Raw genomic sequence first — 18,657 nt, 5'->3', positions numbered from 1 at the left:
AGGGTTGTTCACCACATACGACACGGAGTATTGTAGCTAAACGATTCGATTTTTACAAATTGTAAGTTTTGGGTTCGTTGAAGGACTATTAGAGGTACAATTTAAAAATATTTTTACAAATAAATAAAAAATATCAAAGTTGTCTTTTTTTTTTTTAATGGAACACCCTGTATATTATTACATTTTTAGTTTCTACGATTAAAACAAAGGTAAATTTAATTAAAGTTTATCACACTTAAATTTTACCGTTTTCGAAATATTTTCAATTTTGTAAAATTGCAGTAAAATTTTTAAGGCCAAGCGTATGAAAGTTTTTAATACTAAATATTTACTGAAGTTTATTTATTGATCAGTTATTGTGTTGCAATAATAAAAATAATACTACCTCATACACAGTGTCTAAAATTTTATTTTAAATAATTTCTAATTTTAAACGGCAATAACTTGTTTAATTTAAATGGAACACCCTGTATATTTTCGGAGAATCAGATGTACAGTGTGTCCCATTTTGGTTGAAATCATAGGGTATCTCCGTTATTAGTGAAGATAGAAGGGTGTGGTTTGCACAAACCTGTCCCACTATTCCGTGAAACGGAAAATGCTGCAAACAAAATTTTCATAGCCCTCTTAGTTTCTGAGCTACAGGGTCTTTTCGAAAATTTGGGGCACCCCCTGTATCTCTGTTATTGTTAAAGGTATCGAGAAGGCGAAAACTGCTTATTGTAGAACTTTTTACGTAAAATACAGTGGCGTAGTCTGTTTTACTACCAAAAAAATATTTTTGAAAATATGAACTAAAGTTATGTTTTTTCAAATGGAACACCCTGTATATTTATAAATCATATGATCTGTCTTGCTATGAACTTCTCAAAAATATATATCACTCTATATTTATTTTCACTATTTACTGCAATATTTAAAATATATCATTTTCTTATTAGTAGGCCGTGATAAATAACAAAAAATCAAAATGATATTTACTAAAATAGTCATACACATTAAAATTTATTTGGGATTGATATATTTTACTTTTGAAATAACTGTTACCACTGAACCTGTGAATATATTTTTCTTTTTTTTATAACGGAATGGGTTTGCAAATATCTAAAAGCTTGAATTATTAAAGCATTTTTCAGGTGTTCGACATTGTTGTAGTGCCCACGATATATTTCGTATTTCAAAAATCCTCAAAATCAGAAATCGAGAAAGGAAAAGTTCGGGAATCGAGGAGGCTATAAATATGTGTTCATTAGTTCCAATTCATTGATTTGAAAAATAATAATTTAACAGTATTCTAATATTTTCATGAGTTATGTTCCCCATCTTGCTGAAAGTATATTTCACGTAAATTAGCTAAAGGAATATCTAAAATTTCCGATACGATAGATTATTCGTACGTATACACGTATTCCAAGATAGCAACACTACAAATAGCGGTAGGGAGTTAAGTTTCCCTAATATATAAAGAATTTATTAGCGGCTCCCAAAATAAAACAAGAGACAGATAGCAGTATACTTTTAATAATTCTTTAGTTTTTTATTATCAATCATGGCCCACTAATAAATATGATCTTTTAATAAAAACTTTTAAATATTGCAGTAAATAGTGAAAATAAATATAGAGTGTTATATATTTTTGAGCAGCTTATGGCAAGACACATCATATGATTTATAAATATACAGGGTGTTCCATTTAAAAAACATAACTTTAGTTCATATTTTTAAAAATATTTATTTGGTAGAAAACCAGACTACGCCACTCTATTCTACGTAAAAGTTCTACAATAAACAGTTTTCACCTTCTCGATACCTTTAACCATAACAGGGATACGGGTGTCTCAAATTGCAAAACTTTCAAAAAGACCCTGTAGCTCGGAAACGAAGAGGGCTATGAAAATTTTGTTTACGGCATCTTCCGTTTGACAAAAAAAGTTATACAGGTTTGTGCAAACCGCACCCTTCTATCTTCACTAATAACAGAGATACCGTATGATTTCAACCAAAATGGGACACCCTGTACAACTTAATTGTCTATCAAATTGTATTATACCATTTTTATCTATCCCTTCAAGTTTTCGTAAAAAAATGCATTTTCTTTTAATTTAGACCTCATTTATCAATATACCCATGGAATATTGAGAAATGATTTTATTCATAAACTATTTTAGATACCTTGAGAAAGATTTGCATAAAAAATCGAAACTTCGGCAAATAAATTATTTAAAAGCTTCCAGAAATCATTTAATTTTTAATAAAGTAACCTATAACCAAGAAAATCACAATTGATATATTAATTAATTATACCACCATTATTTCCGCCCAATTATTAATTAATTACATACTTAATTGTGTTACTTAATAAACTATTCTAAATAAATGTGGATTTGAATCAGAAATAAATATGACAATAAGTTATGAAAATGAACGTCTCTTTTGTTATAAATAAGCATTCGTGAAAAAATAAAATAAAATTTTTATGGTGTTACTTTTTACCACACTATCTAATACCCACACAAAATTCAGTTTTTTAGTATTTGGAGCAAGTATTATTTAGTAGTGTTATTAATCAACGCAAAACAGTCAATTAATGTAGTTTGAGTATTAGAATCATATTAATTAGGTTCTCTTTAACAAATATTTAAACATTTTTTTAACTATATTGACAATATTAGTATCTGTACTCTTTAAAAATAATCTAAAATGTCAATATTTCATGGGTATATTAATAAATGAGGTCTAAATTATAAGAAAATGCATTTTATATGAAAACTTGAAGAGATGGGTAAAAAGTGGTATAATACAATTTGATAGACCATTAAATTGTCCATCGGATTGTCATAAAATATACAAGGTGTTCCATTTAAATTAAACAAGTTATTGCCGTTTAAAGCTAGAAATTATTTAAAATAAATTTTTAGACACTCTGTATGAGGTAGTATTATTTTTATTATTGCAACACAATAAGTGACCAGTAAGTAAACTTCAGTAAATATTTAATATTAAAAACTTTGATAGTCTTGGAGAAATGAAGCCTTAAAATTTTTACTGCAATTTCACAAAATTGAAAATATTTCAAAAACGGTAAGGTTTAAGTATGACAAACCTTAATAAAATTTACCTTTATTTTAATTGTAGAAACTAAAAATGTAATAATATACAGGGTGTTCCATTTAAAAAAAGACAACTTTGATATTTTTTATTTATTTGGGACACTCTGTATCCTGTAAAAATATTTTTAAATTGTACCTCTAATAGTCCTTCAATGAACCCAAAACTTACAATTTGCAGAAATTTAATCGTTTAGCTACAATACTCTGTGTCGTATGTCGTATGTGGTGAACAACCCTGTATAAATGACTAGCTTTAATTCTTAAAGTCTGTAATTTGGCATTGGGCTTTATTATACAGAGTTTATCAAATGGTTGTTTTTTATCCTAGACAAAACTTTTGGCACAATAACACTTCAAATTTATAATTTCAGTCTAATAACTATTTAGTCAACATGTTTAATTTATGTCAATGATGACAGGTATTGATCATTTCGATTCCAAATATCTCGAGAACCATTACTCGTAGCGATTTTTACCAAGAGACCTTTTTTTACGTAAAAACGTCGCAAATGTATATTTTTTAATCAGTAATTTTATACAGGTACGGACGAAAAGTAATTACTCTTTAAAATAGTTAAAATACATGCAGTTGGCACCTCCTACTAATAGGAGTCATATTGACATTAAAATCAAAAAATCTTCTTGTCAAAAAATTACCAGACACCGATTTTCATCAAAATATTGACTTTACTTCAAAAATTATTTGGAAAAAATCGAAATAAAAATAAAACATCTACATCGGAGATACAGGGTTCTCCGAAACTAAGCATTTTAGGACAGACATTTATACGAAGTTTTTTTTATTTATTTTTATCTGTAGAATATGCTGCCGAAGTTACCCGAATACTATTTGGACCACCCTGTATATCATAATGATAATTAATTTTTTTTATAATTGATAAACAGTTTCTGCGCCTTCAAATAAGAATTTTAAAAAATAATTCTTAAATTTCCAATAAACATAATTTGATATTTTTGCCCCTGAGAAATTCATAAATCTTACATCTCTAGCCCTAACCATTTCATAAGTAGGTACCTACTGAAATAATATAAAAAGAAAAAAAATCCTTCGTATCTCCTTCTCCCAGCAACTAAGTTTCTTCTTCCGAATTCCTTATATCCTCGTTCATCCTGCGCCGTTTTTAAATTGAATTCGGAAGTGACAGTTTTAAAGCCAAAAGACTCTCGCGAATTCCTCCTCCAACTAATAATTAGGAGGCAGTAGAAGAGCGGGAATCGACCCTCCAAACTTTCGCACAATTAAAACGGACGCCACTCAGACAGCCTTAACTCGCTCTCCCAGTCTCCATTACGTTGACGTTTAGAGACTCTACTTTAAATTTAAAAACAGGCGGACAGAAGGGGAGGAAAGTTTCCAGAGAGATGGAAAAAGAAGGAGAGTAGCTCACCTGTAAAACCGGATGGGATGCGTTGGTGGGGAAGATCGTATTGTTTCAAGGAGAGAATTTGCGCAGGAAAGGAGAATGGATGGGTTGTTAAAGTGGATAGAGTTTTTGACAAGCTGGAAAAATAAATTTCCTTTTTAATTTCGGAGATAATGTAGATGAAGGCAATTAAAGAAAAATTTATTATACGAGTTCTTATGCAATAAATACACAGAGAGGTCTTTTATACGGGGCGGTACGAACTGTATTCCGAAAACTTCGCAGGCATATTCTGCAGATAAAAAAAAGAACTATTTTATTCTTATAAATGTACATCAATATTTGGTTGAAAATTGGTGCCTGGGAGTTTTTTTAACATGAGAAATTTGATTTTAATGGCAATATGAATGCTATTCGTAGGGGGCGCCACCTACTTGTGTCTTAACTGTTTTGAAGAGTATCTAATAACTTTTTGTTCGTATCACTGAAAAAAAGGATCTCTCAGTCGAAATGAATATGACTTTGATCCAAAAGATTGGCGCTTTTCAATAGGGCCAAGAACGACGTTTCTTTACCCAAAGCATTAACTATCTTTTCATAAGCTTTAAAAAATGACTTTAGAGAATAGAAGAATCTATCAGTCCAAAGTATTTCACTCTTGACCCAAAATGAATATGCAAAGAAGTTCTTGCTACAAGAGTAATAGTCTCTTTGATTCATGCAAAAATTCTTGATTGAAAAGGGACATTTCTTGATTAAAGAGACACTTTTCGTAAACCAATAGCGAATACTATTGACTCGACTAAAATTTATTTTGATCTAGGAGAAGTCTATACATCATATACAGGCATATTACGAGGTATATTATTTTCTGATAAATTTAGGTTTTCCTGGTCTGTAGTAAGTAAAGTGATATTATTTTCCTCGATAGTAGTTATTTCTGCTTCTTCACTCCTTGGTATTTATGGGGGTGGTTCATCACTCTACAAATTACAATGAAATGTTAAATCACGATTAATCGAAGTAAAGCAAATAAATTATTAAAATTATAAGCTTTGGTCACATTTTGAATTTTTTAATAGGACGACTGGAAATTCTAAAATTTTTGTAATTATTTGCATAAAAAAATCGATACCTATATTCTTATTCTATCTATAGTCACACATGCATTATCTAAACAGGTGCATTAGATAACTGTCTCTTACCTTCAAATATAGCAAATAAATGTTCTAATTTCCATTTTTTCAGAAACTCCTTTAAAGAATCCATATATCCTAAAATTTGTCCATAAAAAATGACAAATGTATGTTAAGAACGATCACTAATTTGTTATACGATATGCGTTTAAAAAGCAAATTATGCAAAATTTCAAGTGGAAAATTCCAAGCAACAAAACCCGTACGTACTATGATGTACGACTGATCGGACTGCCGACTGATTGTATATACCGTCCTTCGTCATCGTCTTTGCGTGTCGTTATTATCTTTCATCAAAAGAGTATTTAGCTATTGGAAAAATGGCCATGTTTCTTGAATGAAGTAATTCCTAGCGTATTTTTCTTATTATCTTAAAACAAAGTAACTTTCACTTGGTTGAATGAAAATAGATTCAAGAGAAATTTTCTAATTGAAATTCAAGAGAACCAGTTTTCTTGAGTTAAGAGAGTTTTCCTTGAGGCAAAATATTTTCTTTTACGCTAAAATAAATTCTCTTGACACTAATTTTTTTTTCAAGAACGATGACGACTTTAGTTCAAGTCTATCTTTTTTATCAGTGATCTGTATAAAACTACTGAATACATATCCGTGGTTTTTACGTAAAAAATCGCTACGAGCAACCGTTCTCAAGATATTTAGAATGGAAATAGTCAATACATGTCATTATTGAAAAAAAATAATATGTTGAGTATATAGTTATTTGACTGAAATGATAAATTTGGGGACTTTTTATTTTTTAAATTGATTATAATTTTTTCTTCGAGAAAATGATGATAAAATAGTTTCTGGTGAACTTTTGGCACAGAAACATTTCAAATTTATGATTTCAATCTAATTAACTATTTCGTCGACATGTTTAATTTATATCAATGATGACAAGTATTGATAAGTTCGATCCCAAATATCTCTAAAACCATTAGTCGTAGTGATTTTTACCAACAGACCTGTTTTACGTAATAGACATCGCAAATGTATATTTTTTTACTCAGTAGTTTTATACAGGTAGGGACAAAAAGTTATTACGCTTCAAACCAGTTAAAAAATATGTTGATGGCGCCCTTTAGAACTAGGAGTCGTACTGACATCAAAATCAAATTTCTCATATCACAAAACCCCCAAATACCAATTTTCCAATACACGACTCAAAGCAGTCACCAACTTCAATTATTTTATATATTTTTTTTTGTTCTATTTATCTACTTTATAGAGTCGTAATAAGATCATAATAATTTCGCTCTAAGTAATTTTAATACAGATGCAAATCTCATAACGGATACCATTTAATTAATGAACAGATTAATTAAAAGAAACGTAAAAGGTGCAAGAATCTAACCGGAAGTAATTTTCATAGCGGCGGAAACTTTCCTAAACGAAAAAGGTAATAAAACGAGCTCCAGTTTTACTTAGTGCAATTACCAACCTCCAATCCGGATTATTAGATGTTTTATTAGAGACGTTTTTCACTTTGAAATGTACGTGCGTAAACTTTATGTCGGCCAGTTTCCTTCTTGTGCGATCGATTCTAAATCCCTTCAACTACCTCCGGCTGTATGGAGTCTAAAATTAATATCAAAAGTTGAAATTGAAAATGTGGTCGAGGTTAGATATTTTACAGAGGTTTTGTGGGAAAGTTTCGTGGCTCCTGAACAGGTTGGATATACAGGGTGTTATAAATTGGAGGGTAATTTTCAGGATATTGGAAACTATGAGAGGTTAAATTATAGCAAAACTTAGCAATTTTATTTCTAAATAATTTGACTTCTGATTACGCTATGTTATTCTATAATGTTATTTTCGCTATGCTACCATCAGGTTTCCGCAAAATGTCACCTATCCATCCTCATTTTCTTTTTCGAATTTCAATGCCTACTTCTTGTTGGTTTGTTAGATAAAGCATGTCCGGTCAAACAAATTTTAGTATTTTTCTCAAGCAGCGATTGATAAACACCCCTGGGCGGCTGAGAGATATTTTTGTTACTCTCCATGTGTCGCCGCCATATGGTTTTTCTATTTTCAGTAAAGTTTATTATAATAGCGACGATAAAAAGCAAAATAATCTGGTTAAATTAAATTAAATGAAATAAAAATACTCTTTTAAACTAGGTTGATTTATGTGATACTTTTAAATAGTGCACTGTTACGGGTCAAAAATTTTATAAGAAAATTCAGTAGGCCATCATCTTCTACAGTTCCTTAATAGCATGAGATACTCAGCTTGTTTATGAGCATACTCACTTGTTTATCCTTTGGTTCTATTCATTATATGTATTTATGCACATGTCAGTATGCTGTTAAAAAGAAATAAAATATCAGTTACTTTCTATAAATTTAATTGTTATTATGAAATAAATTTTATTGGAAAAGAAAAGAAATATCATTTACTCTATTTTCTTAAAAAAAATAATTACTATACCTGATAATTAGTAGCTTCGTTTAGATATTATGTTGAAGAAAAATTCTTGATTTTCGAAGTATAGTGGAATATGTTTTCCTTCCTTTCTATTTTTACCTTTGTAAATTTAAAATATATATTCAAGCTGATTTTTCCTGGATATGTTCCTTTTTTTAAATACAGTTAGAAATATTATTTCGTATAAGTATATTTTTATTCGATCAGTAAATAATTCCTAAAATGTTTGTTATAAATTTAAAGGCTATAAATAAACCGGTGTTTTTACACTTACCTTCTAGTTGTAAATAATCAAATCTGTCGTGAATCTTCTTATAGTATGAAATATAATATATTTTTAGATAATTATGATTTAATTAATAATTGGTTTGATTTAATATAAATATGGGTCTTTAGGTTTTATGTGTATTTGTTTTTAAACATATTTGCAAATCTTGACATTTTAACGTAAATTGCTTGAGAGTGCGCTTTAACGTCTTGATTTGGTGTTGGAGACGGCGCTGTTACTAGTAAATATAGCGTTAATTGTTTAAATTTTTGTAATTATTAACTAATTGTTTATTAATTATTTTGGTTACATTCTTCTGTTAAAATAAATTGCAGCTTTCATCAAGTATTTTTCTCTTTCACTGATTGTCAATTTTCATTAAGTATTTAGGGAAACTTAGGTCTTGTCATATATAAAATATATGATTCTTTACTATGGTACTTGCGTACTACTCGGTACCGGAAAGTACCAGTTGACAGTTAATTTCAAATGAATTGTGGTATATTCCTATTGGCTCAAATTCTTCAGAATAAGGGTAGAAAAAAAATCTTCTTCCGGGACTAACACGCCTCGCTAAAGTTCAGAAAGCATCCATTTTTCTGCTTAATTTTGTCGATAGTGCAGGTGCCTGACCTTCTGATTTGTTCTGGTTGTCACCTTCTGGATTGGTGGATGACTCCTTCTCTTTGTGAGGATCAAAAAAATCAGAAGATAAAGTGTGGAGCAGAGTCGTATTATTAGCGAATTTGGAACCGGCTCTCCACGCCACTTGTGGGAATAATTGTGGGAGTAATTTAGCCCTCAGCCGTACAAGACTTTTTCAACGTAGAATAAGACTACTATTACATTAACCCTCACCAACATCGAGGTAAAGTAGCTTATGTTTTTCTACTTATTTTCTCGGGATTTAATTCTGGAAATCTTTTATAGCGTTTTTTTCCGATTTTCCATTTTTTTTGGTTTGGTTTCTCAGAAGTCTTCTGTTTCCCGAAGTTTCCTGTTTTTGATTCGTTTTTCTTTTTGGACCTCGTGGGTTTCGACAATTATCCAGTTACCCTTGCTGTTGATGCGAACCTGACAGCAGAGACCTTGGATCGAGACGACCTCTGGACCACCACGTGCCCTAACTACCCTGGGAACCATAGCCAACAAACCGCAAGTTTTTAACGTTTTATCTGTTACTTTTTTTTCTATACAACTTTCAAATTAAGATTAATTTAATTTACATGAAAATAACTATTTTGCTTTGAGAAAAATTGGTAGATATTAGATGCTTAAAATAGAGATAGATATCTCTAATTAGCGATATTTATTGAGATTAATTTTATTTGCGTCTTGTGTGAACCAACGTGATCACGTCTGGGGGGTGCGCAATTGCATTAATGTGTATTTTTTTTTATTGATAGTTTCTCCAAGCTCTTACGTTTGCTAAGTATTTTTCTAGATTATCAATAGTTTTTATAGTTTAAAATAAATCATTTTTAATAGTTTCAAATAAATCATAATTGTCTAAATTAGAACTTTTATTGAACCTGTTGTTGTTGGCTTCTAATATTATTTAGACACTTACTATTCGTGATTAAAGTAAGTGTAGAAGTATTCTTTTTTATGCTGATTGGACTGTAACGTAAACACGTGGCGCTCAAAACTTACACCTAGTCAATATTTGGATGAAAATTGGTGTCTGAGAGTTTTTTGACATGAGAAATTGGATTTTGATGTCAATGTGACTCCTACTTGTCGAGAGCGCCACCTACATATTTTTTAACTAGTTGAAGTGTAATAACTTTTTGTCCGTATGTGTATAAAACTACTTAGTAAAAAATATACATTTACGAGGTTTTCTACGTAAAAAAGGTCTCTTGGTAAAAATCGCTACGAGTAATGGTTCTCGAGATACTTGAAATCGATATTATCAATAACTTGCATCATTGACATAAATTAAACACGTTGACTAAATAATTATTCGACTGAAATCGTAAATGTGAAATGTTTTTGTGTCAAAAGTGGTCCTGTCAAAAAGTCCTATCAAAAACTTCCAGACACCAATTTTCATCCATATATTGACGGTACTTCAGAAATTACTTTGAAAAAATCGAAATCAAAATGAAGCCTCTTTCTACACCTTGTATCTCAGAAACTAAGCATTTTAGAACATGCATTTATAGGAACTTTTTTACCTATTTTTATCTGCAGAATATGCTGCCGAAGTTTCCGGAATACAGTTCGGACCACCCTGTATAGGGCGTCACATTTAAAAACCATAAATTGCTTTTTAATATAATGTAATAAAAGACAAAAAATACAGCTCTCAACAAAAATCTAACTACGTCACTGAATTATACATGAAAACTCTACGGGACAGATTTTTCACTTTTTTGATAAGTTATAAGAAAACCGAGATACAACGGTGGTTGGAAAAATCATTTTTAAATCGCCCTGTATCTCAGAAACTAGAAGGCTGTGTGAAACAAATCTGTGTGTAGCATCTTTAGCGTCATAAAAAATATCATGGTTATGTGAAAACCGCATCTTTAGTTTTTCTATTCATAAACAAGAAACATCATAAAACACACTAAATTGGGACACTCTGTAAATACTTTTTAAACTCCATTTTTTATTATATGTACTGATTTGAAAAAATTATTTAATATCCCTTTTAATAAATTGTCTAATAAATTTTCTATATGACACTACGCGAATTGAAGTGATGCAAGACAAAGATAAAAGTGCACCGTTTTGTAGAAGGGCAGGGGTTGAAATATATTACGCGGTGTGTACGAGGGTGCTTGTGCTTTGTATTGCAACACCATTTATTACGCTCTCGACATGGGTCTGATTCAATCACGACGTTCAGCCACGCAATATGATTAAAAAAATTGCTACTAGCTGGGGACTGAAGTGACGCCGACAATTCGGTTTCATTTCAGGATGAAGTTTAGGATTGGAACGTCCCGCTAACTTTGTCTGTCTATTTCGTATAATACAGGGTGTGTAGGTGAACTATAAAGGATGAGTCTTAAATAAGTGCAAATATTTTCAGAGCTGGTAGATCTCGATAAAATAAACGTATTTTTTCTTTACCGTTTTTCAAATGAGTCCGAAATAACACACGCGTGAGTTTTTGAAATTATAACAAACTAGTGTGTTATAACTTTAAAGCCACACTATTTTATAGAAATTATTAAGCTTCATTCATAAATTACTAATTCAATTGTTTATTTAAATTAATACTAAGATTAAATGAAAATGATTTTTTTTGTATATTCAGAAATTGTAAAACCTTGTATGCCTCCAGATATTGTCCCTTCACTGTTTGAAATAGACTCTGTCATTACAACGGCTCGTTCTGGAACACTTACAGCACCTTGAGTCTCTTTCGCCATCTATATTTTATTGTTGACGGACTTGTACTGTAGACTGTAGCCGCCTCTGCCTGGTTAATAATTTCTTGCGGATGATCTTCCTGAATAATTTTTCTTTAAAATTTGACTTGCTGGTTGATAATTCACTATTGTAATTGCTGTTGCATAAAATTTTGTATGGCACTCGCCTGTTATAACATATAAGTCACTTGAGAAAATTAGCTGAACATTTACCAGCATTAATTATATGTATACAGAGAAGATCAGGCTACTAGGAACATAGCAAGTTGTCGGACGAATTTACGTTTACCCGATTTGCGTTTGTACTCGAGATTCACGCCGGCTAGGCGGCTGGTCAGGCAGTACGCAGTTGCAGTTGTGCTTGGACGGGTAGGTCGTGACAGACTAGGAATACGACGCGAGGAGTGCCGAATATTTATTATTTTCATTTTAAGTGTTTACCTTCACTTAAGGTAACATTTAAAATAAAAATACTTAAATATTTATTATTTGAGTATGTGTACAAGCCAAAACTAAAAATAAATCAATTCTCTAAACCCAAAAAAAAAAAATATTACTCTAAATAAAAAAAAGTTATAACAAGTGTTCAAAAAAACCATCTTCTTGTGCTAGACTAGGCGGTCGTAAAATCCCCGTCTGATATTGGCTAACACATTGGAGCTAATAGTTTGGAAAGCCTCTCGTATTTTTACTTGAAGGTCGTACAGATTATTAGCCCTATTATGACCATACACTTTGGATTTTACATAACCCCACAAAAAGAAACCATTGGGAGACAGATCTGGTGTTCTAGCGGGCCACAAAATAGTTCTGTTTCCACTAATTAAACGGTTGGGAAAAACTTGTTCACATATTCTTGAACAATACGGGCATTGTGGGCAGGGCAACCACCTCAGCAATTTGATTACTTGTAAACGTGGGATTTTGATCCGCTGTAGCACAAACGAACACTTGCTTTAACTCCTGTTCTTCATTAATCAACATATCAGGCTTTTTGTGTTTTTGTGGGGACACGCACCCATGTGTTTCAAAATTATTAATAACTCCTGATATATTAGGTAAAGATGGAATAGGCCTGTTTAGAAAAGTTTGTGGAAAAATTGTTTGTATGTCCCGATAAGACGTATTTTGTAAATACCATTTTACAATTTGAATTTTCTCACGAACTTCGTAAACAACCATTCTTTTACTTCAAAAATAAATTTTACACGAGAACTCTCGCGAGAATCTATGTATTCGGCTATTAAAACACGAATAAATACAAATTCTGAAACATTCTTATCACATATCTACCTATTTTTATTTGATTGCATTTTTTCGCCTGTCTTTTATCCGGAGGACGGGTATAGGTTAATTCGTCCGGTTCTGCCTATGTTACTACTACGGTGGTCCGGTCTGTATAATATATAATTATATGTAAGATAACTCACTAGTACCATAAATAACTATTTTTTAATTTTGAGAGCCACCGGATTTTTCCTATAACACAACAGAGTTAGCATGGTGTGTTACGCTGATAATGCAGCCATTATCGCGGAGACAGAGGATGATATGCAGAGACAGCTTTATAAATTCTATCAAGTAAGCTGAGAATTAAATATGATTATCTCTACAGAAAAAAACTCAATGCTTAACTTTCTCTAAAGAGCCGGTAAGATGCAAACTGGTAGTAGGAAACAAAATTATTAAGCAAGTATCACAGTTCAGATACCTACGAATAGATATGTCGCACTATCATGATCCAGAGAAAGATCTGCGAAGCCAGAGTAAAAGAGCAACGGCCATGTCAGGATGTCTGAGGCAAATAGTGTGAACAAACCCCTTCATAAGAACAGACTGCAAAATTAAAATTGATAAGGCCTGCATCAGACCAATAATGACATATGGCATAGAAAACTGAGAGAAAACAAACAAGACCAAAAGCATGTTAAGAGTCGCTGAAATGAAGAACTTAAGAACCATAATGGAGAAGACTAGAAGAGACAGATTTAGAAACACAAATATCAGACAACAATGTGGAATACAGGACGTAGTGAGATATGGGGTAGGCAAAGAAAGAGACAATGGTTCGCACACGTAAAACGCATGGAAGAAAATAGGCTATCAGGCATAGCTCTTGAAGAGAAACCCATGGGTAAGAGACAGCCGGGAAGGCCTCAAAAAAGATGGACAGACAGTTGGCAATTAAAACTAACAGATCGACTAGATCTCAAATAAGCAAAAGAAGAAGAAGACAACTGTTATAAATACTCCTTATTTAAAATTCTGTGTTAAACTGTTTTACTTCTTAAATTTAGTACTAAACAAAAGATTAAACAAAAAATATAACATTTTAAAGCTTGTTTCACCCTGGAAGCTTGCATGTTCAAACATAAGTTCATTCTTTTCTGCTTTTCCACTTGTATCCCACCCTCACCCTCTATCATTTTTAACGCACGATTTGAGCAACGGGATGCCGAGATTAAATGTTTTAACCGAGAAGGTCGACCCTCCCCTACTCAGCCTTTAGTTCCTTGTTCTTTTCTACCCCGTCGTCCCCCTATTCCATTAAAATTTCCATAACACTGATCAATCACACGAATATCTTTTGATATGATATCAAAAGGAAGTGAGAGTGAGAGAGATAGAGCGCTTGATTTAATTGAAAATAAAATTTATTGTCATATTTTCGTGGGAATGGGGTTATAGATATTGATGATGAGAGGAGAATTTATGTCTCGTGTCTTTGTTTGTGGGAGATTAAAGCATGATGGGAGATAAAAAATGTAAATAGCAAAGGCAAAGCAAAGAGAATTATTTTTCATTGTTATTATTTTTATTGCAATAGATAATATTTATGAGCCTTATGTTTATATATATATATATATATATATATATATATATATATATATATATATATATATATATATATATATATATATATATATATATATATATATATATATATATATATATATATATATATATATATATATATATATATATATATATATATATATATATATATATATATTTAAATTTAAATAAAAATACGGAGAACATGACTAGAGTGACGGAGTGAGTCGTTGGAAACAGGAAATTTCATGCAAATTTTGTAAACTGTCCAAATACTAGCTCCTCTGTTAATTTTACAGCGAATTCGTAACTAGGTTGAGATTAGCGATGGGAAATATGGAATGAATTAGACTATCGAAGGGTTACTGAATGAATGATTTCAACTATCGAATGGTTTTATTCGAATAAAATCATTCATTCATTTGTATACTAAAGCATATGTATGTAACAACCTCGCCGTGCGACTAAATGGTTATCGTTGACTATCGAATGCTTTTGATAAATGAAATTTAGTATTCGTTTGATTTTTGTGTGCGTCAGTGCATTATTGGTTCTTCCCAAGTTTTATAACTTCGTCTTGTAAATACTGTGCTATTTTTACGTTTATTAAAATATTTAAAATACTAAAATAGTAGTTTTCTTTTCAAATTTTGTGTGATTTGTGATTTTCCGTAGCCCGATCTTTCAATTATTTAATTTTATATGGTATATGGTCTATTTTTTTAATGGGAAATTTTGAGAAGTAGCAATTTTTAAGAGAGATGAGATGAACTTACAATTTATTTTAAAAATACATATTTGTATTTTAAATGTTTTAATAATATGAATTAGTTGAACTTAATAATCATATTTAAGTAATGTGGTTAAGTAAATGGGGTTATCAAACTCAAATTTTGGGGTGAGAAAATTAAATTGAAAGTTTTATACGTGCCAATTTAAAAAGAAGTTAACGATGCTTGTATTTTGTTTATGCTAATTCTCTTACATGTCGTTTTTGGCGAAGAAATATTTTATTTATTTTTTAAAATAAATGCCAGTAAAAGTAAATATTATTTTTAAATAGTAATATAAAGTAATGTAAATAATTTTGATTTCTAATTTTTTATTTATATTTTCCTTCCATTACACTGCATGCTTAGAAAATTAATAAATGTTTATATTTCATGATTTTAAAATTTGTTGTTAATATAACAAATTAGTTCTATAATTATTATTATTTAATAAACCATCGTTGCCACAAAAAATTTAGGGACTATATTATTTTTAAATAGGATCTAATATAAATAATTTTTACTTCTAATTTGTTGTTTATATTTTGCTACTACTTAAAAAAAATATTTATATTAAATGATTTTAAATTTTATTGTTAATAGTTATAACAAATTATTACTGTTATTAAACCAGTCTTTGCTTAAAAACATTAAAACTAATTTTCCTACATCCAAACAACAGAATATTAATAAAAAAATGCAAAATATATAGACATACTATCCCTAACTAACTAATGCCAAAGAATAATATTCTTTGCTAATATCAACTAATACCAATATATGACAATAGCGCCCTTCATAATGTATTTTCTGTGTAAATACTAGCACCTCAATAAAAAAATAATGTGTCCTTATCTTTATCTGACTCCGCAAAAAATCAAAGATGCCGGCTTCTTTCATAGCATTGCCACCGACCGCTGTCGGGTTTCTAGCAAAGAAACCTACGTCGCCGGGCGACAACTAAAATCCAGTTTATATTCTATTATAATCCATCCTGACGAATAAATAAATTTTATAAATGATTGAATTTTATAAATAAATGGTTTCTGCTGCCGAATTACTAGAATACAATATTTCAAGGCAGATGACGCATCTATTCGATAATTTTTATTCGAATAGTTTTAGACGAATGTTTTCTTACTAGCTGTCGAATTATTCGAATGAATTGCAACTATCGAATGTTTCGATAGTATTCATTCGATAGTTCCCACTACTAGTTGAGATTACTCTAGTGGAGTGCCCCCCAGATACTCTTACCTCGGAATTTATTATTAAGGAATTTATTTATTTAAGACTTAATTGCCTGACGGTCTTAATCATCTGCTGATGTTGCTAACATGGTTAGCTAAACGCGCGTCCGGTGCAAAAGTAAAAGTGTTTTGGTGTATTGTGGTGATTTAGTGTTTTATTTTGCTGTGCAACACCAAAGGTTCCAACCCCCAACTGTAATCTTGTGTTTTATAGATAAAATACTAAAATGTTTCCCATTTTTTTTTTCGTTGCTTTTAATTTTTTATTTTAGTAATTTTAGTAAATTCTTAGTTATTTCCTTCTTAATTTTTTGATTTTCTTAGTTTTTTTCTAAGTAAATTTATTGAAATAAATTTAATGAATCTAATGCATAAGCTATACCTATTCTGCTTATGTTCGTTATTGCTTATTAATTCACTCGCGATTTCATCGCTCGTGAATTAATCTTTTCGGTCGACGATAAAATACCATCTGATGTCTTTAATAAAAAAATTACTATTTTAGCATAGACTAAAAAGTAATTTTATTAGTATTAGTAATTTTATAGTATTAAATCCCAATAAAACCATTTCTGCGTAAAAATAACGTTTTTATTACAATATTAGCAGATGTATTTTTATATAATAAACTATTAAAGAAATATTGCATCCAAAACCGAGTGTTGCCAGTAGGGTATAGAGTTAGACTTAATCATCCTATGTTACTAAATTTTATCTAATTAAAAATGAATGTAACATGTTAAAAGACACAATCTACTTACCTAACGGCCAAACCGTAAATTTCCAGGTCGCCTGGCTGAGAGTGGACACGCAGACTATCTTGACCATTCATAGTCACGTTATCACGAAAAACCATCGCATCGCCGTAACGCAGGCGGAGCGCAGGAGCTGGTATCTGCACATTCGTGACGTCAGGGAGTCGGATAAGGGCTGGTACATGTGTCAGATCAACACGGACCCGATGAAGAGCCAAGTGGGCTATCTGAACGTTGTTGGTGAGTGATTCGTGTATTTTAAACGATTTTCTTGGTAATCTCATTCATACTTTTCTAAAAATATTAATTTAAGTTCAAACTATTAAAAAACGAATAGACGTGTATCATATTTTTTTATATTGTGCTATTCCAAATAGCAAAATAGGGATTCTAAAAGTATTGATATTGTAAAAGTCTAATACAGTGTAGTAGGGTGTCCGTTATGTCCCAAGTTGATTGATCCAACGTAAACAAGCTCTTAATTTTTAATTTAAACCGTGCCTGAATTATGATACTTTTCCAACTTAAATAACATGGGATTTTCTGACCTTTTGACATTTAATTTTTTATCCCTAAAGCAAATGAACCTTCAGCTTTGACACATTCTAATAAAAAAATTGTTGGTGAGTGATCTGTGTATTTAAATTTATTTTCTTGGTGATCCGATATATACTTTATTAATAATATTAAATTGAATTTATAATAATAAACAATAAATAAACACGTATCATAGTTTTCTGTATTGTGCTATCCCAAATAGTAGAATTGGAATTCTAAAACTATTGAATTATACAAGGTGTTTCAAAAAACATGTGCCACCTATCGTTGGGAGATTCCTGACGTAAAAATAAGATTTATTTTATATTTTCTATTTGTTATAATCTTAATAATCTTTCGATTTGTTATAAATTTCTTACAAGTACTTTTAGTAATTCGAATGAAATTTTGAATTTAGAAGTTACTATTCGTGCTACATGCCAAACCGTAAATTTCCAGGTCGCCTGGCTGAGAGTGGACACGCAGACTATCTTGACCATTCATAGTCACGTTATCACGAAAAACCATCGCATCGCCGTAACGCAGGCGGAGCGCAGGAGCTGGTATCTGCACATTCGTGACGTCAGGGAGTCGGATAAAGGCTGGTACATGTGTCAGATCAACACGGACCCGATGAAGAGCCAAGTGGGCTATCTGAACGTTGTTGGTGAGTGATTCGTGTATTTAAAACGATTTTCTTGGTAATCTGATTCATACTTTTCTAAAAATATTAA

General features: G+C 30.9%; 1 protein-coding gene across 2 annotated transcripts in view; it reads left to right on the top strand.

The window, feature by feature from the left end:
• The window catches only part of LOC115877443 (neurotrimin-like), a 215,281-nt gene that overhangs the window by 108,160 nt on the left and 88,464 nt on the right, over window positions 1–18,657 (top strand). Inside the window, exon 3 of one of the 2 annotated variants that reach the window (XM_030893597.1) lies at window positions 17,419–17,626. In XM_030893597.1, the coding sequence (XP_030749457.1) occupies window positions 17,419–17,626 (208 nt within the window). Of the gene's footprint in view, window positions 1–17,418; window positions 17,627–18,397; window positions 18,591–18,657 lie in introns of those variants that run through there. The other variant, XM_030893598.1, reaches the window with a different exon arrangement.

The sequence above is a fragment of the Sitophilus oryzae genome, unplaced genomic scaffold (genome assembly GCF_002938485.1).
Source record: "Sitophilus oryzae breed Bouriz unplaced genomic scaffold, Soryzae_2.0 scaffold_1492_pilon_pilon, whole genome shotgun sequence".
NCBI classification, from domain to species: domain Eukaryota; kingdom Metazoa; phylum Arthropoda; class Insecta; order Coleoptera; family Curculionidae; genus Sitophilus; species Sitophilus oryzae.
Note: the sequence above shows the minus strand (reverse complement) of the source record. Positions and strands in the feature narration are given on the sequence as shown.